This window comes from Podarcis bocagei (genome assembly GCF_964188305.1).
Source record: "Podarcis bocagei genome assembly, chromosome: 8".
NCBI classification, from domain to species: domain Eukaryota; kingdom Metazoa; phylum Chordata; class Lepidosauria; order Squamata; family Lacertidae; genus Podarcis; species Podarcis bocagei.
The window spans coordinates 7,307,752-7,335,095 of NC_138133.1; the positions used below are offsets into that span (position 1 = coordinate 7,307,752).

A 27,344-nucleotide genomic window follows, 5' to 3' on the forward strand; every position below is an offset into this window, starting at 1 on the left:
TATTAAACCTTTACATGTTTTATTTGCAGTATCCTCATTTCTTGAAAAGAGAAGGCAACAAACTTCAGATCATGCTTCAGAGGAGGAAACGGTATAAAAACAGAACAATTCTGGGTTACAAAACTTTGGCAATGGGATCTGTGAACATGGTGGAGGTAGGTGCCCCTCTGTATAGGTCACTAATATAAAAGGTGTTAACATACTTTTTTCTGGTCTTCTGTAAGGTTGCATTGCAAAAGCATTGCTAAGGTTCTTTCAGATGTTGTGTTTATCTCTGACCGATAGCGGACTTGTAGGGACTTGGGGACTTGGGCCGTAAAAGCCAACCCCAGTTTTCTGACAACAAACATAAAGTGGGTAAGAAATAGGGTGTTAACTTGTAAGCACGCTCTCTCTCAGACATTGGTTCTCGTAGGTGTTGCAGCACCCAAAAGAAGGAGGCCAAGTTTTGAACCTTTTCAGCAGCATCAAGGAAACTGCAGTCAAAGTAGCAGAGATATGGATCTTCTCACTGTCCAGCCAACCAATAGACCAAGAAGACAGTGCTATACACATGAGCCAGAAAATCAAGTCTGCAGGTATCTCCAGAACTGTAAAAGTCCATGCTAATATCCATCTTTTCCACTTTCTGTTAAACAATATTTCTTTTAAGTCAAGATGTCTCAGAATCTTTCATTTCTTTTCCCCACAAAAAGTCCAAGATAGGTTCCATAATTGCTATTGTTATTGCTTAACGTCAACCATATTTTTTCTTTGGACTTCCTCTTTTGTATTTGCAATTGTATCCCAATCTCCTTCTCTAGGACCTTCCATTTTCAAGAGAGAGTACCATAACTTTAGTAGCATCATTCTCTGAATTCAGTCCAAATTGTACGCAGACTGCTTTCACTCTGCTAGAACTGAGTAAAGGCCAGGATCGAAGTTTCCCCAAAGCTCCCCCCCGCCAACTCTTGCAGTTCCTGACTTTGCCGTCTTCAGATGGTTTTAAGAAGAAGATTAAAACCAGAAGACCAGAAAACAGCAACTGTGAAATTGCCATAACGGCCCTTGCAGTTTTCTTCCTGGTTTGCCTTTAAACCAATGTGCAGTTGGTGTTTTTAGTAAGAGCATAATCCAATTGCTTCTGTATTCTTCTTCTTTCAGACAACTATTCCGAAGAGGAATATGAAAGCTTCTCTTCAGAACAAGAAGCCAGTGATGACGCTGTTCAGGGACAGGTATTGTCTAAGCAAATAAGCCCTTTGTAATTATCTTAAAAGTCATAAATGCAAGGGAGTGGACCTGATTATTTCATTCATTTATTTTATTCAAAACATTTAGCCACTTGATAGCCTACTAGAGCAGCTTCAGAGAGAAACTGAAGGACTTATTAGGATTTCCCAGCCCACAAGATGTTGGATCCAAATGGTTTTCTTATGACTTGGGGAAATTTTTCTTGTCCCTCGTTGCTGGCAATCCTTTGAAATCCCTAGTCCACTCCTTCAGTTGGTCGTTGATGCTCCTTGATGGTTGATTCTGAGGAAGTTGATCCTCTGAATCACCCTCAAAGAAGCAACCTGGTTCTCCAATGAAGATCTGAAGGTCTTGCTAGGTTCCTCCGGTCCATATCCAGAAGATATCGAGGTGCTGAGCTTTAAAGGGGTTTATGTCAAAACCAGCACTTTGAATTGGGCTCGTAGCTGCTGCTGGCGTGGTAACAGAATTAGTGTTGTAGGATCTGTTTGCCTTAAATCTGTTAACAGTTGGGACAGCTTAGTGTATGTTTGCATACATTTTAATTAATTAAAAAAACGCTTGCAAGGCATTCCATCTGCCTTGATGTTGTAACACCCCTATTCCCCTCATTTGACCTTTGTTGATGATCATAACAAACGCTTCTTTTTCTTCAGGATTTGGATGATGATGAGTATGAGTTGGGAAAGCCAAAGAAGCAGTGGAGATCGATAGTAAGAACAGCATCCATAACCAGGGTTGGTGGAAATTAATTTTACTAACATTGATGTGGATTGGGACCAAGTGTCTGCCCAGAGTGAAAGAGTGGACTAGATATGGCATGAGGTTTGGACGAATACAAAGCCACAGTAGTTGTATTCATATTTTTGTTTTGTCGTGCTTTGTTGTGAACCGCTTTGAGTGTAATGCATACAGAACAGCATTATAACAAGTAATAAGCAGCTAAAAGTGACTCGGGTGGTTGCATGCATGACAGGGAACCTTTGTTTTGGTGGACTGAGATTGCCTTTTTGTTCTGACCTCTTCCAAGGAGCCCAAGAGGGCATACAAAAATTGCCCCCTCTCATTTCATCTGCCATTGCCTTGAAGGGGGGCTAGGTCGGAGCGATTGACCCAAGGTCATTTGGGGTGCTTCATAGCCAAGTCTGATAATTTGAGGCACATGTCGCGTCCTGCTTTAATAATAATAATAATAATAATAATAATAATAATAATAATAATAATAGTAATAGTAATAGTAATAATAATAATAAATTTATTGTTTATACCCTGCCCATCTGGCTAGGTTTCCCCAGCCACTCTGGGCGGCTTCCAACAAAATATTAAAATACAATAGCCTATAAAACATTAAAAGCTTCCCTAAACAGGGCTGCCTTCAGATGTCTTCTAAAAGTCTGGTAGTTGTTTTTCTCTTTGACATCAGGTGGGAGTGCGTTCCGCAGGGCGGGTGCCACTACCGAGAAGGCCCTCTGCCTGGTTCCCTGTAACTTGGCTTCTCGCAGTGAGGGAACTGCCAGAAGGCCCTTGGTACTGGGGTAGCACACCTACCCCTCTGGAAATTTTTATTAAACATGAGCCTGATTCAGTAATAGCTTCCTCCTTCCAAAGAGTATGGAGATAACAAGGTGCCCTTTGCACCTTTTCTGTCTATAGGGCACATTCAGGGGAGCATTCAGCGTTCCAAAGAAACGTTTTTGAGCTTAGGTCAGTGGGCTTAATGAGTCTTGGCTCACACTCTGACACATCTGGATACATGGAGACAACTACCGGCTTGTGGCCTGGATTTGAAGTACAGGCCTCCAGGCTGGAAAAACAAAACAAAAACATGACTGTTCTCACAGGCTAGAGTTTCTTCTGCAACCATGCTACTTCTGGTACCTTAAGACTGGATCTTGGACTTGGGGGAAAGAGAAATCCCCCATGATCTATTTGATTAATATCTGTTCCTACAGCCGAGTAGCTTAGGGCAGGGCCGGATTTAGGTTTGATGAGGCCCTCAACTACTGAAGGTAATGGAGCCCTTTATATGTCCAGCTGTCCTTTGTCAATAACAACTTGTCGCTGTTTTTTGTGTTGAATATATGCTAGATGGTAATTTATGGACCTAATAGGTATCTAAAGCCATTTGCGCATACCAAAAGGAGCCTACACCAACACAAAACACTGTTGCTGTATGTAGGTTTTATTTTATTTGTTTTTTATCTTATATTTTGGAAATGTACATCCAGTTTTTTTCTTTTATTTTTTTGGGGGCCCCCCAAGAGAATGGGACCCTAAGCTATAGCTTGTTTAGCTTATACGTAAATCCGGCACTGGCTTAGGGAGCTGTTGCGTTGCATTTGCTGTATGGGTTCAAGTTAGGATCTCCTTCTTTTATGCCTTTGACACAAATGGTATTTTCACAAGCATATAAAAGCCATTCCCCTCTTTCACTTGGCGGGGCTTGAAGTCCTGCCTCTTGCTTGAGAGCCAGTGTGGTGCAGTGGTTAAGAGCGGTGGACTCGTAATCTGGGGAACCAGGTTCGCGTCTCCGCTCCTCCACATGCCGCTGCTGGGTGACCTTGGGCCAGTCACACTTCTCTGAAGTCTCTCAGCCCCACTCACCTCACGGAGTGTTTGTTGTGGGGGAGGAAGGGAAAAGGAGAATATTTGCTGCTTTGAGACTCCTGAAGGGGAGTGATAAAGCGGGATATCAAATCCAAACTCTTCTCTTCTTGCTTCCCAACTACATTCTATACCAAGAGGCACAATTCTTTCTGTACTCTGTACATGCCTCTGGCTGCCCTTGTTGCATGGCCCTTCCCCCCCCCCCAGGAGGCTTGACAAGAGTATTTCTCACCCAGGTACGTCTTAAATCTTTGTCCCTGGCGGGATTTGTGTTCTTTATACAAGGCCCCTGGCAAGGGAGCTGTGTGGCTGATCCATTGTGTTGAATCCTCTTTCTCCTCCCATACACATTGCTAGCAGGCTAGCATTTATATTTATGTGCACTCCAATTGTTTTGGAATTTATTTATTAATTATTTGGGGTAGACACTCAGACATGTAGAGGGATAACTTAGTGCCATGTCCCCATGCAGAAATACAACCTATATTCTTCAGACATCATCTATGTGCCATGGATTGCAGATTTTGTTGCAGAGTCAGTTTGTGGAAAACTGTGTTCTGTTTAAAAAAGTCTCCGTTTTCTGTAATTACTTGTTTTTAATCTTGTGTTAAGAGTAAAAAAAAAAATATGTTAAAGATTTGTGTTAATGGAGCTGGCTTTGGATGAAATGCAGAGCTAACTGTTCCTAACAAACTAATACAACATTAGACCTCTGTTAGACATTTCTAGTGGCAAAGAGTTCTAGGGTTGAATATACGTGATTGGAGATCAGGAGTGAGAAGAGCTCATTGGCTTCTTGGCAAAAAAGTGAAAAAAAGTTACTTATCAGGAATTATTTAATCCTACTCCACTAAAACTGCAAAGTGAATGGTGGAATCCAAGCACAAACAAATAGCAAAACAAGGGAGATTGTGCTAGACCTCTGTGGGCTTGTCCTCAGGCCTCCAGGGCAATGAGTGGCCAGCTATGTCATTGCACTAGAGGAATATGAGACATCTCTGCCAACACAGAGACATCAGTTTGCACGCTCTTTCCAGTATGGATCTGGAACTGGCTGTCCTAGCTGAACCGGAAATTCTGGCCCAATTCCTAGTTGGGATGGAATTTAAACAGTCCCTCAGATGAATGAGCAACAGCCGTGGCCTGCCTTTTGTAAGCTATTTGCACTTATTGACTGAGAATAAATGGTGCATGGTTTGTCGTGGCGCTGTGCTTCGACACACAGAGACTGTGTGCTTTAGTGTTGTATTGATTGCAGTCATTTACCTTTACAGCAGCAAAACTTCAAGCAAAAAGTAGTGGCCCTGTTGAGACGATTTAAAGTATCTGACGAGGTAAGCTGTCTGTGGTTGCTGTCTCCAGCAACTTCCTTAAATTCTGCATGGGTTTTGCATTATCCATCAGGCTAAGGGCACTTTCGTCAGAAACGCAGAACCTCTCTTCGCAGCAGGGATTGGAAACCTTTATCATCTCAAGGGCTGAATTTCTTCTTGGGGACCGTGATGGGCAGGGATGGAGGCAAAAGCAAATGCCGCAACAGATGTGACTCTTGTTTTTGCACAATAGGCTGCATTCAGCTGGGCATTTCTGCGCACACCCCCATGCATTCATCCTTCATTCCAGCCAAGGAATGGAACTTGAGGAAGCTGTGCCGTGTGACCTGGGCAAAGTTCCAAGGGCCAGATAAAGAGGCTTTAGTCTCTGGGGCTGAGGTTCTGCACTCCCGAGGTTTTACACCAAGGCAAATGGTGTAAATGTACCCCCTAGTTTACCTGTCTGATTTTAATGATCTGGCAAATACTGTCTTTTGCATATGAAGCTTTGTTAGCCTTCTACAAGTGCATTAATGTCATTGCCGAAACTGAACGGTCTGAGTAACCTTCTGTACTTAGGTCTCTTCTAAACTGCAATAGGCTAACAGGGGAAACTTAAGAGCACAAAAACATTATTTTTGTATAATGTGAGTGATCAGTGTTTTTGAAACATTCAGCCACTTATAAATTATTTTTAATAAATAAAATATAATGGCCGAGGTGCCGCTTACCAACTTACTGTTTCATGTGAAAGCACCTTAATTCTTTTATGAACTTTAGCGGTCTCCCTGTCCTGCTTTCTTTGTAGGGGTGAACTTGACTTCCATTGAAATCAATGAAACATCATGATAGATCTGTCCCATTGATTTCAGTGGGACCTGAGTCCAGGTAACGTAGCCTGGCTCTCGCCCTCTGTTTCTGTAAAATGTCCTAAGTTATTTTGCCTGTATCTCGCACAACAAAATATGGGCCCTGGTAACTTCTGAAAGTAACTTCTGCCCAGTCTTCTGCCTCTCATAAAAAAAACCCCTGTTATTTGTAACACTTGCTTAAGGCAGAACTTGTTTTCTTGCCCAACATATATGCCCGATATACTCACCAAGACAACAAAGTAATTTGTGCAATTACCTGAGGGCGGGGAATCATATAAAACAAAGAATAAACCTTTGGAGCAAAAATTCTTTTGAAAACGATGATGCCATTTCCTGCAAAATAAGTTTGAGCAGTGTACAGATATTTTAAAGGACAACAATCAATATATTATCACTGTAAACTTGGAAAATGAATTATAAAACCCGTTCCTGCATATAGTTACACAATTTGTGCTTGGAAAACATTATCTCCCTGGTACTTTGCAAGCTGTATCAAGATTTCACAAGCTACCTCCTGATCACATCTTGGTGGCAACACTGGTTTTGTTTCAATTAGCTTCTTAGACTCACAAAAAATGTCTCTATACCCACTTACCACTCAAACAGAATTTATTTTCACAGTGCAAAGGCTGCAGCCATCACCCCAAATGTGAACTTTGAAATAGGCTGTCTGGAATTGCCAGTACATCAGAGGGTATCCAGTTTTATTAGGAAAGGTGCCATTTGTAATCATCTGAAAGGTTTTTCTATGGACACCACCAGATGGACACCAAGTGGGGATCTCATTATGTTCCCACTTCAATTAAGGCACAAAAAATGTCACCACTTCTGGAAGCTTCTGTGTTGCCTCTTAAGTGACATTTTGCCTCCTGCTGAAAGGTAAAACAATCATGCAAGGCGACACAAAGAACAATAAAAAGGCAAGACACAGATACCAAAACTCACAGTAAAACATAGCCAGCATCGTGTCCTAGTGTCTCCTCTCGCAGGAATACAGATGGAATCTTCTCCAGTGGACACTGGGAGACCCTCAAGGCCAGGGCAAGAGCTGGCTCACTGACATGAAGGAATGATTTGCTGGGCAACATGCCTTCACTGTTGTACTTGTGAAAACTCCCGATATGAGGGGTCTAAATCTCACAGGGAGCTTATACCACTTTTAAATCGTTATACACAATGCTTTGTTCCTAGAAAAAAGGTGCCGATATTCTGGGCAGTTGCCCTGGCTGAAAAATTTCCTCCAGGCCAGGAAAAACAATTACATGTAAGACAATTACATGTTTTATTGGAACTTCATTAAGATCTTGGCATACAGTTATTCCATGATGCATGAATATTAAATGACTTGCTGCAATGCCATACCTTTTTCTGTGCTCTCAGTACCTTACTGCCTGGCTTTGGGAAGAAAGCATTGGGCTCCAGGATCCTGTCAGAGCCTCGTGCTTACTTCCCCAAGCCTGGGAAGTGTTTGACCGGCTTAGGGAAGGAGGTGCGAAGCTCTACCAGGGTCTGGGAGCCCTCCCGTCTCCATCTCCTCCCCCCCCAAAAGGTGCTTGCCGATCAGAAGGTTGGCGGTTCGAATCCCCACAACGGGGTGAGCTCCCGTTGCTCGGTCCCTGCTCCTGCCAGCCTAGCAGTTTGAAAGCATGTCAAAGTGCAAGTAGATAAATAGGTACCACTCCGGCGGGAAGGTAAACGGCATTTCCGTGCGCTGCTCTGGTTTGCCAGAAGCGGCTTAGTCATGCTGGCCACATGACCCAGAAGCTGTACGCCGGCTCCCTTGGCCAATAAAGCGAGAGTGCCGCAACCCCAGAGTCGTCCGCGACTGGACCCAACGGTCAGGGGTCCCTTTACCTTTACTATGTATGCTTTTAAATAAATAAATATGAGTGGAGAAGGCTCCCTGCTGCAGAAGATCAGCACCAACATGAGAAAAGCAGTTGAGCTGAGCAACGAGAATGCAACAGAGAGGCAGAACTTGGTCTCTTCATACAGTTCTAATTTTGTGTATATGGATTTGTGCAGAGGACCTAGATATAAATACTTGAATGCAATTAATGACCAAGATGATATTTGCATTTCAAGGAAGCCTCCATTTAACACACTTTTATGCTGCTTGTGCTTTTCTGTCTAGGTTTTGGATTCTGAGCAGGATCCAGCTGACCATGTCCCAGAAGTAGAAGAAGACCTAGACCTTCTCTATGATACACTTGATATAGAAAATCCTAGTGACAGCGGCCCTGACATGGAAGATGATGACAGCGTCCTCAGTACTCCTAAGCCAAAGCTAAAGTAAGAAGAGATTTTGATGGCAGCTTTGCGGATTCTCAAACCGACGGTCTGTTAGGATGAGAGATGCTGGGGCAGCTCTGGGGAAATAATAATAATAATAATAATAATAAATAATAATAATAATAATAATAATAATAATAATGCTTTATTATTTATACCCCACCCATCTGGCTGAGTTTCCCCAGCCACTCTGGGCGGCTCCCAATCAAGTATTAAAAACAATACAGCGTTAAATATTAAAAACTTCCCTGAACAGGGCTGCCTTCAGATGTCTTTTAAAGCTAGGATAGCTACTTATTTCCTTCACATCTGAAGGGTGTTCCACAGGGTGGGCGCCACTCCCGAGAAGGCCCTCTGCTTGGTTCCCTGTAACCTTACTTCTTGCAATGAGGGAACCGCCAGAAGGCCCTTGGTGCTGGACCTCAGTGTCCGGGCAGAATGATGGGGGTGGAGACGCTCCTTCAGGTATACAGGACCGAGGCCATTTAGGGCTTTAAAGGTCAGTACCAACACTTTGAATTGTGCTCAGAAACGTACTGGGAGCCAATGCAGATCTCTCAGAACCGGTGTTATGTGGTCCTGGTGGCCACTTCCAGTCACCAGTCAAGCATTCTGGATTAAATGCAGTTTCCGGGTCACCTTCAAAGGTAGCCCCACGTAGAGCGCATTGCAGTAGTCCAAGCGAAAGGGGTGGTGGTGGACTGTGTTTCGGTACCTGCCTGCTTGGTCAAACGGCTACTTGGGCAGCAGTTTTGCACATGAGGGAGGGAGAGATCTTGGGAAGGACTGACAGCAGCCTCTCACGTTTTGGCACATGGTTTCTAGAGGTTTCTATAGCCTTGGCCATGTTTTGGAGCTCCTAGCAAAAAACAACAACATTACGATGTCCTTTGTTTTCTTACTGTAGACCTTACTTTGAAGGAATGTCACATTCAAGCTCTCAAGCAGAAATTGGAAGCCTCCACAGCGTCAGAAACCAGAGAGAGCCACCCAGTCCTGTAAGTGCATAAAATAAGTGCATAAAAATAATTGAATGCAACTGATAATCACAAATGCATTGCCATAAAGGGGTTGTGAGTCAAGTATGGCAGTTTTATACAGTGGATGCTCGGGTTGCGAATGTGATCCATGCGGGAGGCACGTTCGCAACCTGCAGCGTTTGCAACCTGCAACGCCACATCTGCGCATGCGCAGGTTGCAATTTGGCGCTTCTGCGCAAAGCGCAATTTGGTGCTTCTGCACATGCGTGAGTGCCAAAACCCAGAAATAACCCATTCCGGTACCTCCAGGTTTGGCACAGTGCGCAACCCCAAAACGCGCAACCTGAAGCGTCTGTAACCCGAGGTATGACTGTAAATCTATGGGTTTGCCTTAACCAGAGGTATTTGCTGTTTGAAGGGGGTTTCACACAAGGGGAATTGTGAATGGTAGGTCTATCTGGAGAAGATAATTCTCTGCTCCTTCTCACTCATGTCTGACAGACCAAGCTATAGATTTGCATTGTTCAACAGAAAATGCAGCATACTGCATTTTATGGGGGGAAATGTGGATTATTCTGTTTCAGTCATATGCTCCAGCCAGGACTTGCTCCTGGATAGTGTTTGTTTGCAATGTTGCTGTAATGCTACCTCAGGACTAGCCAGTTTCAGGACCAGTGTGGTGTGTGCTCCTTGTTTTACCGACTCTTGTACAAAACAGGTTGAAGTGCCTGAAGAGGACAAGAATATTGGAAGCAGACAACCAGCAGACAGCGTCTCTGACACCGTGTCTTATGTAAGTGCAATTGCCTTTTTATGATTCAGACAGGGATCGCTAGAGTGAAACACAGAAATATTTAACAGCTCTATAGAACTTCAGGGTCATTTGGCAAAACAGACGACAACTTCTGTTCTAATCTTTTTGTTTTCAGGGCATTCATTTTGGATTGGTGCCTGTTTATTTTGTTTTTTTAATCTCTGCCCAAGTGTACTGCATTTTCTCCTTTCTTGGAGAAAACCTTGTTTTTTGAAACCTTGCATCCTTTATAGGCCACAATTTGAATATTTAAAAAAGAGCAACCACTATCAGCCTACAGCCCAGGTACACATTCCATGCAGGTGTTTGGGAGAGAGTCAACTGGGAACTGGGGTGGGGTGTCTATTTTACGTAGGAAAGGTTGGTTGGAGATAGAAACGTTTTGATGGAGATGTTTTTTTTTATTATTAAGGATTTTCTTGTTTTACAGAAGTGTAGTGCCTCATATATATTTTTTCCCCATGTAACATTTTTACAAATCCGTTTCATTTGTTGAGGCATTAGGGGGAGAAGAAAATAAAAATAAAAATAAAAATAAAAAAAGGAGAGAAAAAAGAAAGGGGGGTGGAGAGAGGGAAGATGGATAAGGGTGGGATTGGGTGGCGGTGTTTCTATTATGTTTAATGTATGTAGAGTTTGGTGTCAGCGTGCTTTTGTTGTTCACTTGTGTTCCTTTGGTGGTGAGAGAGGTTGGGGTTGGCCTAGGGTGTGATTGTTTGCTTGTGATTGGCTGTGGTGATCTTTGTTTTCGTGTGTGAGTGAGGTGGGTGGGTGTTTTGGATCAGGTTAGCCATATTGATTTGTATGCTGTTGGTGGATTATTGTCATTGTCCTGTTGGGCTGTGTGTGTGATAAAGGGGAGCCATACCGGGGTGAAGGCATCTTCTTCTGTTTGTCCCCGTGTCAGTTTCAGTTTATTAGTTAATTTTTCTAGTAGGGCTGTTTCCCATACTATTTGATACCATTGGTCCATGCTTACTCCTGACAGGTCTCTCCAGTGTCTGGTTATGGTGTTTCTGGCTGCTGAGAGCAGGTGGGTTATGAGTTCTTTGTGGTGTAAATGGGCATTGTTGTCTTGGAAGATGTTTAGTAGGGCCAATTCTGGGGTGGTGTCTATTACTTGCTTAGTTATTTTACAAATTTCTTGTATGGCTGTTGTCCAGAACAGTTGGATTTTGGGACACTCCCACCACATGTGGAAGTATGTGCCTGTGGAGGTGCACCCTCTCCAGCATTTTGGTGAGGTTCCTGGGTGTATTAGCGCTAGTTTCCTTGGTGTTAGGTACCACCTGTAGGTGAGTTTCAGTGTGAGTTCTTTTCTTTTCGTTGATATGGATTTAAAGGGGGGTTTAGACCACATTCTGGTCCATTGAGTGGGGTTTATCTCATAGCCTATGTCATTCTCCCATTGATTTTTGATTGCGTCTAGGGGATTTGAGAGATTTTGGAGTAGTATTTTGTATATTGCGGATACCATCCCTTTACCGTTTCCCTTTGTTGTTAGAAGGAGGTTTTCGAAGGTTGTCAGGGGCCTAGTTGCTGCTGATTTTACTGTTGGGTTGTTTAAGAGGGCATGTAGTTGGTGTTGTGTTAACCAGGGCATTTGGGTGTCTTCTAGTTTGTCTTGTATTTCTTGTGTTGACAAGGGTTTGTTATTTTTATAAAAGTCTATTAGGCGATACAAGCCTTTGGTTCGCCAGGTTTTTATCTTGAGGTTTTGTGCTGCATGGTGGAATAATGGGTGGTATGCCAGGGGGATTAGTGGGGATGGGGTTGGGGATAGTTTGCCTATTTGTGTTTTCCATGCTTTGAGCATGGTCTGTGTGTACCTGTTAAGTGTTGTGGGAATTTTCTTTAGTTTGTTTGGGAGGAGTGGGTATGTTGTGGTGCAGGTGTTTTCAATTGTGTCCCTCTCTAGGTGTACCCATTGTTTTGTCTCATCTTCTAGTATACAGTGGTACCCCGCAAGACGAATGCCTCGCAAGACGGAAAACCCGCAAGACGAAAGGGTTTTCTGTTTTGGAGGCGCTTCGCAAGACGAATTTCCCTATGGGCTTGCATCGCAAGACGAAAGCCCATAGGGAAATGCTGGCGGTCGGGAGCAAAGACTTTCGCCCACAGCTGGCCTTCAGAAGAGGACCTCTTCTGAAGGCCGGCGGGGGGCAAAAGTCTTTGCTCCCCCCCGCCTGCCTTCCCCCCACCTGCCCCGGGCGATCTTAAAATGCTGGCGGGCGGGAGCGAAGCGTTCGCTGCCGACCCCCAGCATTTTAAAATCTCCAAGGGACAGCAGAGAAGTCTCTGTCCCGGGGAGGTTTTAAAATGCTGGGGGTCGGGAGCGTTCGCTGCCAACCCCCAGCATTTTAAAACGATGTTCCGAAGTGGGAAGGTGGGGCGGGAACATCTGCCCCAGCCGCCCCACTTCGGAACGATGTTCCGAAGGGGGGAGGGGAGGCGGGAACAGCTGCCCCATCCGCCCCACTTCGGAACGATGTTCCGAAGGGGGGAGGGGGGCGGGAACATCTGCCCCAGCCGCCCCACTTCGGAACGATGTTCCGAAGTGGGGGGGTGGGGCGGGAACAGCTGCCCCATCCGCCCCACTTCGGAACGATGTTCCGAAGGGGGGAGGTGGGGCGGGAACAGCTGCCCCATCCGCCCCACTTCGGAACGCTGTTCCGAAGGGGGGAGGTGGGGCGGGAACAGCTGCCCCAGCCGCCCCACTTCGGAACGCTGTTCCGAAGGGGGGAGGTGGGGCGGGAACAGCTGCCCCATCCGCCCCACTTCGGAACGCTGTTCCGAAGGGGGGAGGTGGGGCGGGAACAGCTGCCCCATCCGCCCCACTTCGGAACGCTGTTCCGAAGGGGGGAGGGGGGGCGGGAACATCTGCCCCATCCGCCCCTCTTCGGAACGATGTTCCGAAGGGGGGAGGGGGGCGGGAACATCTGCCCCATCCGCCCCTCTTCGGAACGATGTTCCGAAGGGGGGAGGGGGGCGGGAACATCTGCCCCAGCCGCCCCACTTCGGAACGATGTTCCGAAGGGGGGAGGTGGGGCGGGAACATCTGCCCCATCCGCCCCACTTCGGAACGCTGTTCCGAAGTGGGGAGGTGGGGCGGGAACAGCTGCCCCATCCGCCCCGCTTCGGAACGCTGTTCCGAAGGGGGGAGGGGGGGCGGGAACATCTGCCCCATCCGCCCCTCTTCGAAACGATGTTCCGAAGGGGGGAGGGGGCGGGAACATCTGCCCCAGCCGCCCCACTTCGGAACGATGTTCCGAAGGGGGGAGGTGGGGCGGGAACATCTGCCCCATCCGCCCCACTTCGGAACGCTGTTCCGAAGTGGGGAGGTGGGGCGGGAACAGCTGCCCCATCCGCCCCACTTCGGAACGATGTTCCGAAGGGGGGAGATGGGGCGGGAACAGCTGCCCCAGCCGCCCCACTTCGGAACTATGTTCCGAAGGGGGGAGGTGGGGTGGGAACAGCTGCCCCAGCCGCCCCACTTCGGAACGATGTTCCGAAGTGGGGAGGTGGGGCGGGAACAGCTGCCCCAGCCGCCCCACTTCGGAACGATGTTCCGAAGTGGGGAGGTGGGGCGGGAACATCTGCCCCAGCCGCCCCACTTCGGAACGATGTTCCGAAGGGGGGAGGGGGGCGGGAACATCTGCCCCAGCCGCCCCACTTCGGAACGATGTTCCGAAGGGGGGAGGTGGGGCGGGAACAGCTGCCCCATCCGCCCCACTTCCGAACGCTGTTCCGAAGTGGGGAGGTGGGGCGGGAACAGCTGCCCCAGCCGCCCCGCTTCGGAACGATGTTCCGAAGGGGAGAGAGGGGCGGGAACAGCTGCCCCAGCTGCTGGGCTTCGTAGCGCTGCTGCGAAGCCGGGCGGAGGGGTGGGAACACCTTCTGAAGGCGGGCAGGGGGTGAAAGTCTTTGCTCCCCCCTGCCTGCCTTCCCAGGGGCTTTTAAATCGCCCCGGACAGCGGAGAAGTCCTCCGCTGTCCGGGGCGATTTTAAAATGCCGCCCGCCAGCATTTTAAGATCCCCCGGACAGCGGAGAAGTCCTCCGCTGTCCCAGGGTTTTTTAAAATGCTGGGGGTGGGAAGAAAAGCCCTTGTCCCCCCCCAGCCTTCAGAAGAGGTCCGGGGACAGACTGTCCCCGGACCTGGCCTGAAGGTGGTTTCCCTAGGAACGCATTAATTGATTTTCAATGCATTCCTATGGGAAACCGTGCATCGCAAGACGAAAAACCCGCAAGACGAAGAGAATTGCGGAACGAATTAATTTCGTCTTGCGGGGCACCACTGTATATGGGATTATATGGCGTATTTGGTTGGCGTTGTAATATGCTTCTATGTTGGGGATTCCCCATCCTCCTTCTGAGGTGGGGAGGTGCAGGTATTTGGGGCTTATTCTTGGTTTTTTATGTGAGAAGATGAAAGAGTGTAGTTTTCTCTGCCAACTGTGAAGTTGGGTTGAGGGGATCCAGATTGGGAGGGTTTGGAATAGGTAGGTTAGTTTTGGGAGTGTGATCATTTTGATCATGGCTATTTTGTCTGAGAGAGTGAAATTCATGTTATTCCATCTCTTTAGGTCTTTGTTAATTTGTCGCCACAGGGGCTTGTAGTTGTGGAGGTACAATTTATTGAGGTTTCTGGTTATTTGTACCCCTAGGTATCTGAACTTGGTGTGGCAAAGTTTTATTTTGGTGACCTTCGTGAGTTCTTTTTGGGTGTGAGGAGGGGTATTGAAGCACATAGCTTCTGACTTTGTGAAATTTACCTGTAGGCCCGACACCATTGCAAATGCGTTGAGTTCTCTGATTAGGGAGGTTGCTGTGCTTACGGGGTCTGGTGTTGTGACCATTAGGTCATCTGCAAAGAGCCCTAATTTATAGGTCCTGCCTTTTATTTCCACTCCCTTGATGTCTGTGGCTGCTCGGATGCGGATTGCTAGGGGTTCCAGAGCCAGGATAAATAAGAAGGGAGACAGTGGGCATCCTTGTTTCGTGCCTCTTTGGATAGCTATAGTGTTAGAATCCATATTGTTAGTTCTGCATTTTGCTGAGGCTTGGGAGTATATTTGTTTGAGGATTTGTAGGAAGTTGGGGCCAAATTTCATGTTAGTTAGTACTGCTAGTATGTATTTCCACTCCAAGCAATCAAAGGCTTTGAGGATGTCTAGGGACATAATTGTCAATGGGAGTTTGGTTGCCTTGCTGTGTTCGATCAGGTTCAGTAGTTTCCTGATGGGGTCTGTTATATTGCGGCCAGGGACAAAGCCAGTCTGGTCTGGGGCTATTAACTTGTGTAGGAAGATTTTTAGGCGGTTGGCCAAGATTGATGTGAATATCTTGTAGTCTTGGTTTATTAATGAGATTGGGCGGTATGATTCTACTTTGAGGCTGTCTTTTAGTGGTTTTGGGATGGAGACTATTTTGGAGTGGGTCCAGGTTTTGGGGATGGGGCCCCCTTTTATGATGTCGTTGAATAGGCGGGTCATGTAGGGCATCAAGGGTTCTTTGAATTTCTTATAGAATTCTGCTGTGAAGCCGTCTGGGCCTGGGGCTTTGTGTGGTTTCAAGTTTTTGAGGACCGCATCTATTTCCTCTGGGGTGATAGGGCTATCCATGAATTCCTGTTCCTCATCAGTTAGGGTAGGCATGGTCAGTCCTGCTAGAAATTTTTTGATTTCCCTCTCTGGTGGGTTATGGGAGGTGTATAGGTTGGAGTAAAATTCTGCAAATTCTGAAATTATTTCTTTGGGGGAGAATGTTATGTTGCCGTCTTTTTTGGTGATGCAGTGTATTCTTGTTTTGAGTGCTTTTTTCCTACATCTATTTGCTAGTAATCTGGAGTTTTTCCCTCCATATTCATAGAAACGTTGTTTAGAGTATAGAATGTTGATCATTGTTTTGTTGATTTCTAAGGAGTCTAGTTCTCTCCTTTTCTGTTCTATAAGTTTGAGGAGTTTTTTAGATCCTGTTTGTTTGTAGCGTGATAAGAGGACTGTGATGTCTTGTTCTATTTTGCTAATTTTTGAGGAGGTTTGTTTTTTAAGGAATGTTTTCTCTTTTATGCAAGCTCCTCTGGTGACCGCTTTCATTGCGTCCCATAGGAGGGGGGTTGTTGTATTGTTTACATCGTTTTCTTTGAAGTAGTTTTGGAGGGTTTTTGTGAGACTCTCTCTAATTTGTTTGTTTGTAGTTAGGATGGGACTGAAGGACCATGATGGGGTGGTTTGTGTTCCTTCTCCTATTTTAACAGTGACTTCTACTGGGGCGTGATCTGTGATTTTAATGTTACCTATGTTTGTTGATTCTACTGAGGGAATCAGACCCTGTGTGAGTAGAATGCTGTCCAGTCTGGACACTGTATCATGGCGTCCCGATTGGAATGTATGGCTGATGTCTCCCGGGTTTTGCTCACCCCAAATGTCGTAGAGACCCCTGTTTTTTAGCATTTTTAGTAACTTGTAAGGGTTCCTGGTTGTTGGGGGTTTCCTTCGGAGGAAGGTTGCCCATGGGGTTGTGGGGTGGATATCTTTCAGGGATATACCTTTCATATTTAGATTGAGGTCCCCTCCTAGGATTGCTTCCCCTTCAGAGAAGGAGAGGAATTTGTTTAGTGTTTTCTGGAAGAATTCTAGTTGTTTCGTGTTTGGGGCATATATGGAGCCGATTGTCAGTTTGATTTTGCCATCTAGTGTCCCTTTAGCGAAAATGAATCTGCCTTTTTTGTCCTTGAGGACTGTTGTGGCAGTGAAGTTCAGGTCCCTACTGAGTATTATGGCTACACCACGGGCTTTCCCTGAGCCTCATGCGACCCACTGTTGACTAAAGCGGGGGTCGCTCAGGAGTTTGCTGCCTTTGGGTGGGTTGTGTATTTCTTGTAGGAAGGTGATGTGTGGTTTCATGGTGTTTATGTATGAGGTGATGCGTTTTCTTTTGATGGGGTTTCCCAGCCCCCTCACGTTTAATGTAATTGCTTTTAGGTTAGCCATTTTGTTTATCTATTATGTGGGGCGATTCCCTGCCAACCCGTTCGGGTTGTCTTGTGTCTCTCTCTTTGTGTTGTTTAAAGAGCCAGTGGGGTTGCGCTGACCTAGGGTGTGGTGGGTGGGGGGCTAGTAGGATTAGAGTGAGATTTGGGTTAAAGAGTAGGGGGTAAGTTGTAGGGAGTTTCCTATATGTAGTCATATAGGTGTTTGTTTGGGGTATTTTAGGCCATCTGGCATTTAGCCAGTTGGTCCTAGGTCTCAGCTGATGTGGAAGGCCGTGTTCAAGGACAGGCCATCCCCCCTGTTGTTTGCGATAGGGGGAGATCAGCGAGACAGTGTGAAGTGACTTTGTAGTGTTGCTGTCAGGTATAAGGTTCATAAGCAATGTTGCCAGTGTTATAAGCAACATTGTTGGTGTGTTGGGGTGGGGATGTGGGTGTTGGTACGCTCTGGTGCCACCATAGTGCTGGTTGGGTATCAGATTTTAGCCTGATTGTGGATCGTGTTATTAAGGTTGGAGTTGTTTTTCCTTAGTATGGAGTATGAGGATGTTGAAGGTGTGGGTGATGGGGAATGTGGTTGAGGTCGTCTGGACTGGTGTTGGGGTGGGGATTTCTGTGGGGGTGCGGGGCTGGGGGGGGATGTTGATGGTGTTAACTAAATCTATGTTTTTTGGGGGGGAAAGGGGGGGGAATCACCAGTCCTTCAGTTTGTGGTTTTTTCCTGGTTGCTTCTTTCGGCTGGGGTTGTTGTTGTTGTAGGGTTGTCCATCTGCGATGAGTTGGTTTGGTTGATCTTGGTCTGGTTTCTTGTGTCGTATGGCCGGCGAGACGGTTCTGAGCATGATGCTTGCCTGTATTGGTTTGCGTTGTTGCGCCGCTTCTGTTGTATCTTTTTCTTCTGTACCGTTGTCCAGCTGTTTGCTGTTGTTTCCTTGTGGTTGGGGCTGTCACTTGGTGGGTTTGTCGGTTTCCATTCTGGCGGGAGGTCGAGTTCAAGGTTCTTTAGTAGTTGCAGGGCCTCAGGTATGTTGGTAGCCATGTGTTGTGTTGTGTTCGTTGTTACAATGAGGCGGAAGGGGAAGCCCCATCGGTATTTGATCCCTGCTTGTTGGAGACGCTGGGTGCATGGGCGCAGGCTTTTCCTCCGGTTTAGGGTATCCTGAGACAGGTCCTGTAAGGCCAGAATGGGGGTTTCTCCATATCGAAGGTTGCTTGAGTTTCTGAGTTGGTGCCATATCTCTTCCTTCTTTTTGTAACGTGTGAAGCATACAATGATGTCTCTTGGGGGGGCGCTGGGTTTTGGCATAGGTTTTAGGGCTCTGTGAGCCCTCTCCAAGTCATCTGCCTCAAGTTTCAGGCTTGGGATTGTGTTTTTCAGCCAGCGTATAATTAGGTCTGCTGGGCTTTCCTCCTCTGTTTTTTCAGGAAAGTTGCGGAAGCGGATGTTACAACGTCTATTGCGGTCTTCAAGGTCGGCTTGCTTAATTTTCATCTCGTTGTGTTCTGCTTCCATTTGGTTTACCAGTTCGTCCAGTTTCTTGTTCACACGTGCATTCTCCTCCCGGTATTGTTCTATTATTCTTTCTTGCATTTGGTTCTTGTTCTCTAGAGCTTCCACTTTGGAGGTTAGATTGTTGATTAGTACCTGCATGGGAGCCATTGTGGCCTTCAGTGTTTCTTCTAATCGTGCTTCCATTTCCCTCAGATCTCGTTTCGTTATTGGGTGGTCATCATCTTGAAGGGGAGTTACCATCTTAGCATTGTTTGCCATCTCCCTGGTTGGTGTCATCTCGGTCTCCCTGATGGTTTTGGTTTGAGGTTGGCTTGGCATCCTCTTGGGGTTGGGCGTGTGATGGTTAGGAGTTGTGGCAGTGGTGATTCCTGGGTATTGTTGGGTTGCTGAGCTGATCAGGCTTTGTTGGCTGGTGGCTTTTACAGAGCGTTTGGATTAGGTGGTCATTTGTGTCACTTCTAGCCTTGTTTTAAGAACTTCTCTAGGGCTTCTGTAGATGCCTCAGCGGTGCTGCCGAGGCGGGGGGGGGGACAGGTAGGCAGAGATGGGTAGACTAATGGACAGACAGTTCATATAAAGGGAAGGGGGTTAGCAGGTAGAGATGCAAGAGATTAGAGGGTATATGTTTAATTTTCCTCCATTTTTAATTACTTTCCCACAAACAAAAAATAACAACAATAACCAGGGGAAAATATTATTCTTAAGAAAAACAAATCAAACAAAACCATACAATTATTTTTTATTCTCCAAATGGGTATATGGAGGAAATTTTTGTTTTAAAAGAGAGTGGTGGTCGTAGCTGGGGGCGAAAGATTCCCCCCTCAAGAACAAGCCAACAAGAGCTTTTAAAAAGAGAAAGAAAAGAAGAATAATTGTATGGCTCTGCTCTGTCTTTTAAAAGATAATAATACTATTTCCCCCCAACCACCGCCACCACTCTCCGTCTGCAAAAAAGCAACCAAAAATGTACGGGTAAAAGATAAAAATGAGAATTAAAGGTAAAAAAAAAGGGGGGGGGTTGTCTTTAGATAGAGCTTTTTATTTTTTTTTAAAAATGAGTAAAGTATAGGTAAAAGAGGGTAGGTAAAAGAGAGTGGAAAGTCTGGGGCGAAGTGGCAGTCCCAGGAAATGGCCTGTGATGGTTCAGGGCTGTTTTCTGGGTACTGCCATTTTAAATCTTAAGAGGGGAGTTTGAGGTGGAAATAAAATGAGGTTTAAATTGAGGATGTGTGTGTGGAAAAGTGTGTCTTTAAATAGTGAGTAGAAAAGATAGAAATAAAAGTAAAGATTCAAATAAAGGGTGGCTGCAGTAGCAGTGGCCCCTCTTTTTAAAAAGAAAAATGGTAAAAGTAGGTATATGGGGGGGGAGGGATAAGAAAGATGTATATATATATTTTCTTTAAAGGGAGGGAGGGAGGGGGAGGAAGGGGTTAAAAAGGGGGAGTTAAAAAAAAAGGGGGGGAAAGGTTGTTTTTTCTTTTCTGTGGTCTCCTTTGTTATGCAGCTTCTCTGTGTTTTCCTTGCGGGCCGGCTGGAGCTCCCGGTAGGGCTCAGCCACGTGCGTTTTTTTCCCTTTGCTTCCCCGAAGCCTTCACCGTGCTCACCTACCTCTCCTCTGCTTTCCCGTCGGCAGAGATGGGGGCAGCAACGGTAAATTTGGGGCTCCTTTTTCTTTTTCTTTTTCTTCCTCTCTCTCCCTTTCTTTCTCCCTCTTTGCGTTAGCTCCCGATGGAGATGTTTTTAATGGACCTTTGAGAGGCGATTGCACTGTTGAGCTATGTGTAGAAGGTTGTTTTTACTGTTTTTAACTTGAGTGTTTTAAATTCAGGGTTGGTATTGTTTTATTTGAAAAATGCACCTGGGGTGAGAGTTGCTGAGGTGGGGGGCAGTTACAGTAGTTCAGGGCAGGAAGGAGGCATGGTGTAGGAATTGGGGCAAGCCAGGTTATACGTAGGGCTGCCTCTGAAGATGGTTCAGAAACATCAGCTGGTGCAGAATTCAGCGGCCAGGTTGCTCACCGGGGCAAGACAATTTGAGAATATTACACCAATCCTGACCCAACTGCACTGGCTGCTGATTAGTTTCTGTGCCCATTTCAAAGTGCTGGTTTTGACCTATAAAGTCTTGAATGGCTCAGGACCGCAATACCTCAAGGCCCTCCTCTCTCCTTATAAACCAACCCAGACTCTGATCATCATCTGAGGCCTTTCTTCATGAGAGGTCCAGAGGGTGGCAACACAAAGACAGGCCTTTTCTGTGGTGGCCCCCCCTCTGCCCTCTCTGGGGAGGCTTGCCTGCCACTTTCATTGTACATCTTTAGGCGCCAGATGTAAACGTTCCTCATCAACCAGGCCTTTGGCTGATTAACATCCTACGGCCTTTTAAATGTGTTTGTGGGAGCGAGGGGTTATTATTTTGTTTTTTGTTTCGACTACAGTGGTACCTCGCAAGACGAATGCCTCGCAAGACAAAAAACTCGCTGGACGAAAGGGTTTTTTGTTTTTTGAGCTGCTTTGCAAGACGATTTTCCCTATGGGCTTGCTTCGCAAGACGGAAACGTCTTGCAAGTTTGTTTCCTTTTTCTTAACACCGTTAATACAGTTGCGACTTGACTTCGAGGAACAACTCATAGAACGCGGTGTGGTAGCCTTTTTTGAGGTTTTTAAAGACTTTGGTGATTTTGGAAGCTTTTCCAAAACTTTCCCGACACCGTGCTTCGCAAGACGAAAAAAACGCAAGACGACAAAACTCGCGGAACGAATTAATTTCGTCTTGCAAGGCACCACTGTATTTATTTTTGCTTTTGTCCTGTATTTTTATCTTGTGAATTGCCCTGAGATCTTTGGATTAAGGGCGGTACATAATTTTTACTCCTACTATGACTACTGCTACTACTACTACTAGGAGATGGGAACGGAGTGGGGTTGGTTTATGGGGTTAGAAAAAGGAAGTAAAATGTGCCGTTGAGAATGCTTTGACCCACTGAGAGTGGAGGTATGTATGAGCTTTGTGGGTGGGTTGATTTGGGTTGAGGCAGGAAGAGGTGGAAAGTAGTGAGAATGTGAAGTAGAGATGTGACTGAGTAATGTTTGGTACCTTTGGGTTCTGCTGGGTATAGCATCAGCTGCAGAGAGTTTGTTATCCAGTGCCCAGCTTGTCAAATACCATGTGCCTCTGCAACATTGGAGACCTGGGACAGAGTGAGGTCTCTGTTGGCATATGGACTACAGCAGAAACACGGGCCAAAGTGGCTGTTTTACAGTTCACGTTGAAGCCAGGCCAACTTGGGGCTTCATAGAATCTATGATACTATTTGGGATAGATCCATAGCTAATGGATTGCTTGATGTTTTGCACTGGTCTGGCTATGGTCATGGACTGACCATTATTTATTGGCACTTTTTTATTATTATACGTGCTGGCAGAGCACAAAGTCTTTCACAGAACATCCACTCCAGTGTAATTTGTTGTTTGCAGGAAAATAAACAACAAGAAGACGTAGAAACTGAACTGTCTCCCCTGGATAGCTTCATGGAAAAGGCTCCACTAAGTGGCAGGATGACAAAGACAGAATCTCTCATAATTCCTTCCAGCAGGTAACCTGTCTGTAAACTGCAACATCAGCTCCGAAACTTACCTTGTTTGTAAATATGCAACTTGAGACAGATGAGCTTTTAGCTTGTGGCATCTGAACATCGTTTTGTATGGCTTTCAGTCCCCGTGTTTTGTTCCAGATGTCATGCACCTTGGTGACCATTCTGCTTTCTTACCCAATTTTTTAAAAATATGACTCAAAGTAAGCTTGCAAAATAATATTTAATAGCATCACCAGTACAGTGATTAATTAAAGAGACAAAAGTTATACCTAAACAATGAAATAGACATGGCAGAAATCTACTGACAGCTGAGCAACTGCAAACTGCACTTTCCTTTTTCTTCCAGTATTGAGATTTGTGGAGCTATCAATGATTTATACCTCAGCTGAAACTCTTTTATTTGTTCCAGTTCCTTCCGCAAGTAATACAGGGTGTTCCAAATCTGTAGAGCAAATTGTGGGGTTGCCAACAGTGAGGAGGAAGAGGAGGAGAGGAAGAGAAAGTCCTGTTGTTCAAGCAGGAGGACACCATAGGATGTCACTGCTTGTGCTTTTCTAAAATTTGACCCCACCAAACTGCTGCATTCCTAATTCTGATGCACCTTGACTGATAGATTGACTTATCCAGGTAGACATAGATTTTTCCTAATGAGGTAGCCACTTCTGAGAAGACTCTCACAAGGCACTTTGTTTGAGGGTGAATTCCCGTTGCTCGGTCCCTGCTCCTGCCAGCCTAGCAGTTCAAAAGCACATCAAAATGCAAGTAGATAAATAGGTACCGCTCCGGTGGGAAGGTAAACGGCATTTCCGTGCGCTGCTCTGGTTCTCCAGAAGTGGCTTAGTCATGCTGGCCACATGACCCTGAAGCTGTACACCAGCTCCCTCGGCCAGTAAAGCGAGATGAGTGCTGCAACCCCAGAGTCAGCCACGACTGGACCTAATGGTCAGGGGTCCCTTTATCTTTACCTTTATTTGAACTGTAACTTTAAAAGAGACTTTGGCTGATAAAGGTTTTTAGTTTTGTCCTTATCTTATGATAATAGAATCATGGAATTGTAGAGTTGGAAGGTGTGGTGGTTTGAGTATGCTGTTCGCAGTAAGCACTCCCTGCTCGCTCAGAGAGATATTTACAGTTCTTTATTTTACATATGTACAAGCAGCACAGTACAATCCTGCATCCGAATCCTCCGGTTCAGTGGTCTTCTCCTGCTTCTCCTCCAACGAAAGAGGCGGGGGAGCTTCATGGGACGTCTCTGATCCTTGCGCTTTAACCCTCTCCTTTCCTGTGCCAAAGGCATAGGCTCCCCGTCTGTACCTGAGCTTCCTGTGCGGTGCTGGGGCTCTGCTTCAGCATCGGAGAGCCTTGCCTCCTCCTGGCTCTCCCCCTCTTCCCCTTCCGTCATTTCCCAACCATTTCCTTCTGACTGTTCCCACTCTGACTCTTCTTCTCTCCCCCCCCCCCCGCCGACTGCAAGGCATCCCTTGGCAGTCCTGTGACAGAAGGGACCCCAGGGGAACATCTAGTCCAACCCCCTGCAATGTAGGAGTCTCAACTAAAGTATCCCTGACAGATGGCCATCCAACCTCTGCTTAGAAGCCTCCAAGGAAGGAGAGTCCACAACATCCCAAGGGAGACTGTTCCACTGTCAAACAACTCTTACTGTCAGAAAGTTCTTCCTGATGTTTAGTCAGAATCTCCTTTCTTGTAACTTGAAGCCATGGGTTCGAGTCCAACCTTCCGGAGCAGGAGAACACGTGCTTGCTCCATTTTCCATGTGCCAGCCCTTTAGATATTTGGAAATGGCTATTATACCTCCTCTCCGTCTCCTCTTTACCAGGCTATATATGCCCAGTTCCCTAAATTGTTACTCATTTAGATTTATAGCAATATTTGTGTGGTTGTGTTTAATTTGGAAATGTTTTTTTTTAATATGCTGTTGTTGATTTGTTAGCTGCTTTGTGCTTCATTCAGTTACAGTGGTACCTCGGGTTAAGAACTTAATTCGTTCCAGAGGTCTGTTCTTAACCTGAAAAGGTTCTTAACCTGAAGCGTGCTTTCACTAATGGGGCCTCCCACTGCCACTGTGCCGCTGGTTTCCGTTCTTATCCTGGGGCAAAGTTCTTAACCTGGAGCAACCACTTCCTGGTTAGCGGAGTTTGTAACCTGAAGCGTCTGTAACCCGAAGTGTCTGTAACACGAAGCATCTGTAACCTGACGTACCACTGTATTAGGCAGGATAGAGTTTTAAAAGATAAATAAAAAAACAATTGCACTTTAATCTGCTGGTAGGTTAAAAAACCAGCAACCAACATTGATATTTCCTGCTGGCCCAGGAAAGTTGTAATACAGTGAGCAGCATGTGTGCCGTTTTGGTTTTCTTGATAAAGGTCCCCATGTTCTCCTTTGGCAGATCGGAAGCAAAGTATATGGGACGCAGAGGCAGAAGCACATCTCTGAAGGAAAGGCAGCCGGCGAAGCAGCAGAATGAGAGAGCCAACAGCCTGGACAACGAACGCTCTCCAGGCACCAGGCATCGCTTGCAGGTGAAATGGGCTGTTCAGTGCCAAGGGGGCATCCTCCTCCACATGTATGGTACTTCTGGGGGCATGCTGCAAAACCATCTCAAAGCTTTGTCATAGTTTTGGAGGGGATCTCAAGTTTTGGGGTTTGGAGTTAGTAACAGCTCCCAGCATGTGCACCAGAACGTGCAATAAAGATTCTCTATTTTTTAGGAATATAATATATATATATATATATATATATATATATATATATATATATATAGAATCATAGAATCATAGAGTTGGAAGAGACCACAAGGGCCATCGAGTCCAACCCCATATATATGTGTGTGTGTGTGTGTGTGTGTGTGTGTATGCTCAACACACAACAAAAGAGACAAAATAAACCAGAATAAAAGTACCACCAGTCTCATCTTACAGAGAGAAATAATTAATATTATAGAATCATTAAACTGTTTTTAGCTGGGGCAATCAGAATAAGAATAAGATTCACTATTTGACTACCAATTCAAAACCCTAAAATGTATTTTATATAATTAACTTTTTGTTTCTGTTCTTGTGTATATTGTACTGTTGTTTTATTGCTATGGCCGATGGCTGACGCAAATAAACATTCATTGCTTCCTTCATTCAAAGGAGGCTATATGAGATCTAAATGGAACCCCAGCCAGTAACTCAACTGTTATATTTTGGACCAGCTGAAGTTTCCAAGTCATCTTCAATAATCCCTTGATCCTCAGCAAGTCAGGAATTGGCAACTCTATGGACAAGTGGCAAAACAGTGTGCCTAGATGTTCAAATCAAGCCAATTATTTTGGGTGCGCTTCATATTTGACATCACTTCATAGATGTCCTAGCTTTATGGGCTGAAGAAAAACACATAAGATTGTGGGAGTGATTTAGACTGAACATTTATTTAAATAGCTGGGTAATAGAGCTTGTTCCAATAAATGAGGAATCTTAAGGGCTTCTTTCATTTATTTACAGATCCCTAGGAAAACTGTGTACGACCAGTTGAATCACATCTTGATCTCAGATGATCAGCTACCAGAAAATATCATTCTGATTAATACCTCCGACTGGCAAGGACAGGTAAGGAGATTTGGAGTGATAAATACACGGTCATTTTAGCTTAAACCACAAAGGGCCAACTGCAGACAGACCCCTAAATCAGGCATAGGCAAACTCCGGTCCTCCAGATGTTTTGGAACTACAATTCCCATCATCCCTAGCTAGAAGGACCCACTGGTCAGGGATGATGGGAATTGTAGTCTCAAAACATCTAGAGGGCCGGAGTTTGCCTATGCCTGCCCTAAATGTTCCAGTCCCCAGATCATTTGGTTGCCCTTTTTCACCTGTTCAATTGCAATACTGGCAATTTTACTTTCAGTCCCTTGTGAAATAGAATTTCCTCTTGTCATGCTGCCGAATTTGTCCCTTCTGGTTAGTCACCGAAGTTCTTGTTGCAATTTTTTGGTTCCGTGTGCATCAGTACATTTACAGGGCAATCCTAACCATTCCTACTCAGAAGCAAGCCCTTCCGAATTCAGTAGATATTACTCTCAGGTAAGTGGGGTTAGGATTGCAGCTGCACATTCGTTGAACTTAATTTACCGCCCATGTGTTGCCCATTTGTGGCGCTTCTATTGCAGTACTTCTATGGCAGGCTCCTTGGATGTTCGCTGAGTAGTCCGGTGGCTTTGCCAACTTGGCTGCTTTACTGCTCACTAGATAATTAATGCACAAATTAAATAGTACCAATCACAAATTTGGTCCGCCCAAGCTGGGTTTGGTTCATTACGTAAAAAGTACTTTACATATTTTTTTGTCACAAAATTTGCATCCGCTTTTGGACAGCGTTCAAACCCACGGAGGGTCCCGAACCTGGAATCGCAGGGAAATCTGATTGCAGTAGGTGTGAAACTTATCTAGCTCTCACCAAATGAAGAAACTTCAGGAACATACCACAAAGGAAGACTCTCAACCAGGGGTCAGCAACCGTTTTCAGCTGTGGGCCGGTCCACCGTCCCTCAGACCATGTGGGGGGGCCGGACTATATTTTTTTGGGGGGGAAACAAACAAATTCCTATGCCCCACAAATAACCCGGAGATGCATATTAAATAAAAGGACACATTCTACTTGTTATGTACTGAAGTTCTCACCCTGGGGCAGCAGGGGGATACTGTAGATAGTTTTCACTCAGGTCCACATATGCAAATAAGGGATTGAAAGTGACGTTCAGTGATTGGATAGTTCCAGAAAATGGTTACTGTTGCGTTCTAGTGGAGCTCTATATAAGCAGGCTGGCTGAACCCATCAATTCAGTTCTGTCCTGGCCTGTGAATAAACAAGAGCTGTTTGAAGAATCGCTGTGTCGTCTGATATGTTCACCCACAACTTAACACTACTCATGTAAAAACCACGCTGATTCCCAGACCACCCGTGGGCCGGATTGAGAAGGCGATTGGGCCGCACCCGGTCCACGGGCCTTAGGTTGCCTACCCCTGCTCTCAACAATAACAGGGCACAGATAGTCACTGATATTCTTTAATCGTTAATAAGTATAAAAACATTAAGGTCAGATTTGCTCGCTCACCTGAGCTATAATGC

At 45.6% G+C, this 27,344-nt stretch overlaps 1 protein-coding gene and 1 long non-coding RNA gene across 9 annotated transcripts in view; both read left to right on the plus strand.

The window, feature by feature from the left end:
• LOC308594073 overlaps nucleotides 1-27,344 on the plus strand; it is a 75,737-nt gene that overhangs the window by 20,184 nt on the left and 28,209 nt on the right. The window lies entirely within an intron of this gene.
• The window catches only part of PACS2 (phosphofurin acidic cluster sorting protein 2), a 56,081-nt gene that overhangs the window by 4,849 nt on the left and 23,888 nt on the right, over nucleotides 1-27,344 (plus strand). For 6 of the 8 annotated variants that reach the window (XR_014011039.1, XR_014011040.1, XM_081206244.1 and 3 more), the window contains exons 4-14: nucleotides 30-155; nucleotides 416-578; nucleotides 1,144-1,217; nucleotides 1,890-1,970; nucleotides 5,115-5,174; nucleotides 8,160-8,317; nucleotides 9,225-9,315; nucleotides 10,016-10,090; nucleotides 22,093-22,211; nucleotides 24,622-24,754; nucleotides 25,721-25,825. Coding sequence is in view for 6 of the 8 variants with exons in the window: in XM_081206244.1 (XP_081062370.1) it covers nucleotides 30-155; nucleotides 416-578; nucleotides 1,144-1,217; nucleotides 1,890-1,970; nucleotides 5,115-5,174; nucleotides 8,160-8,317; nucleotides 9,225-9,315; nucleotides 10,016-10,090; nucleotides 22,093-22,211; nucleotides 24,622-24,754; nucleotides 25,721-25,825 (1,185 nt within the window). In the remaining 2 variants the exon portion in view is untranslated. The remainder of the gene's footprint in view (nucleotides 1-29; nucleotides 156-415; nucleotides 579-1,143; nucleotides 1,218-1,889; nucleotides 1,971-5,114; nucleotides 5,175-8,159; nucleotides 8,318-9,224; nucleotides 9,316-10,015; nucleotides 10,091-22,092; nucleotides 22,212-24,621; nucleotides 24,755-25,720; nucleotides 25,826-27,344) is intronic. The other 2 variants (XM_081206245.1, XM_081206249.1) reach the window with 1 other exon arrangement.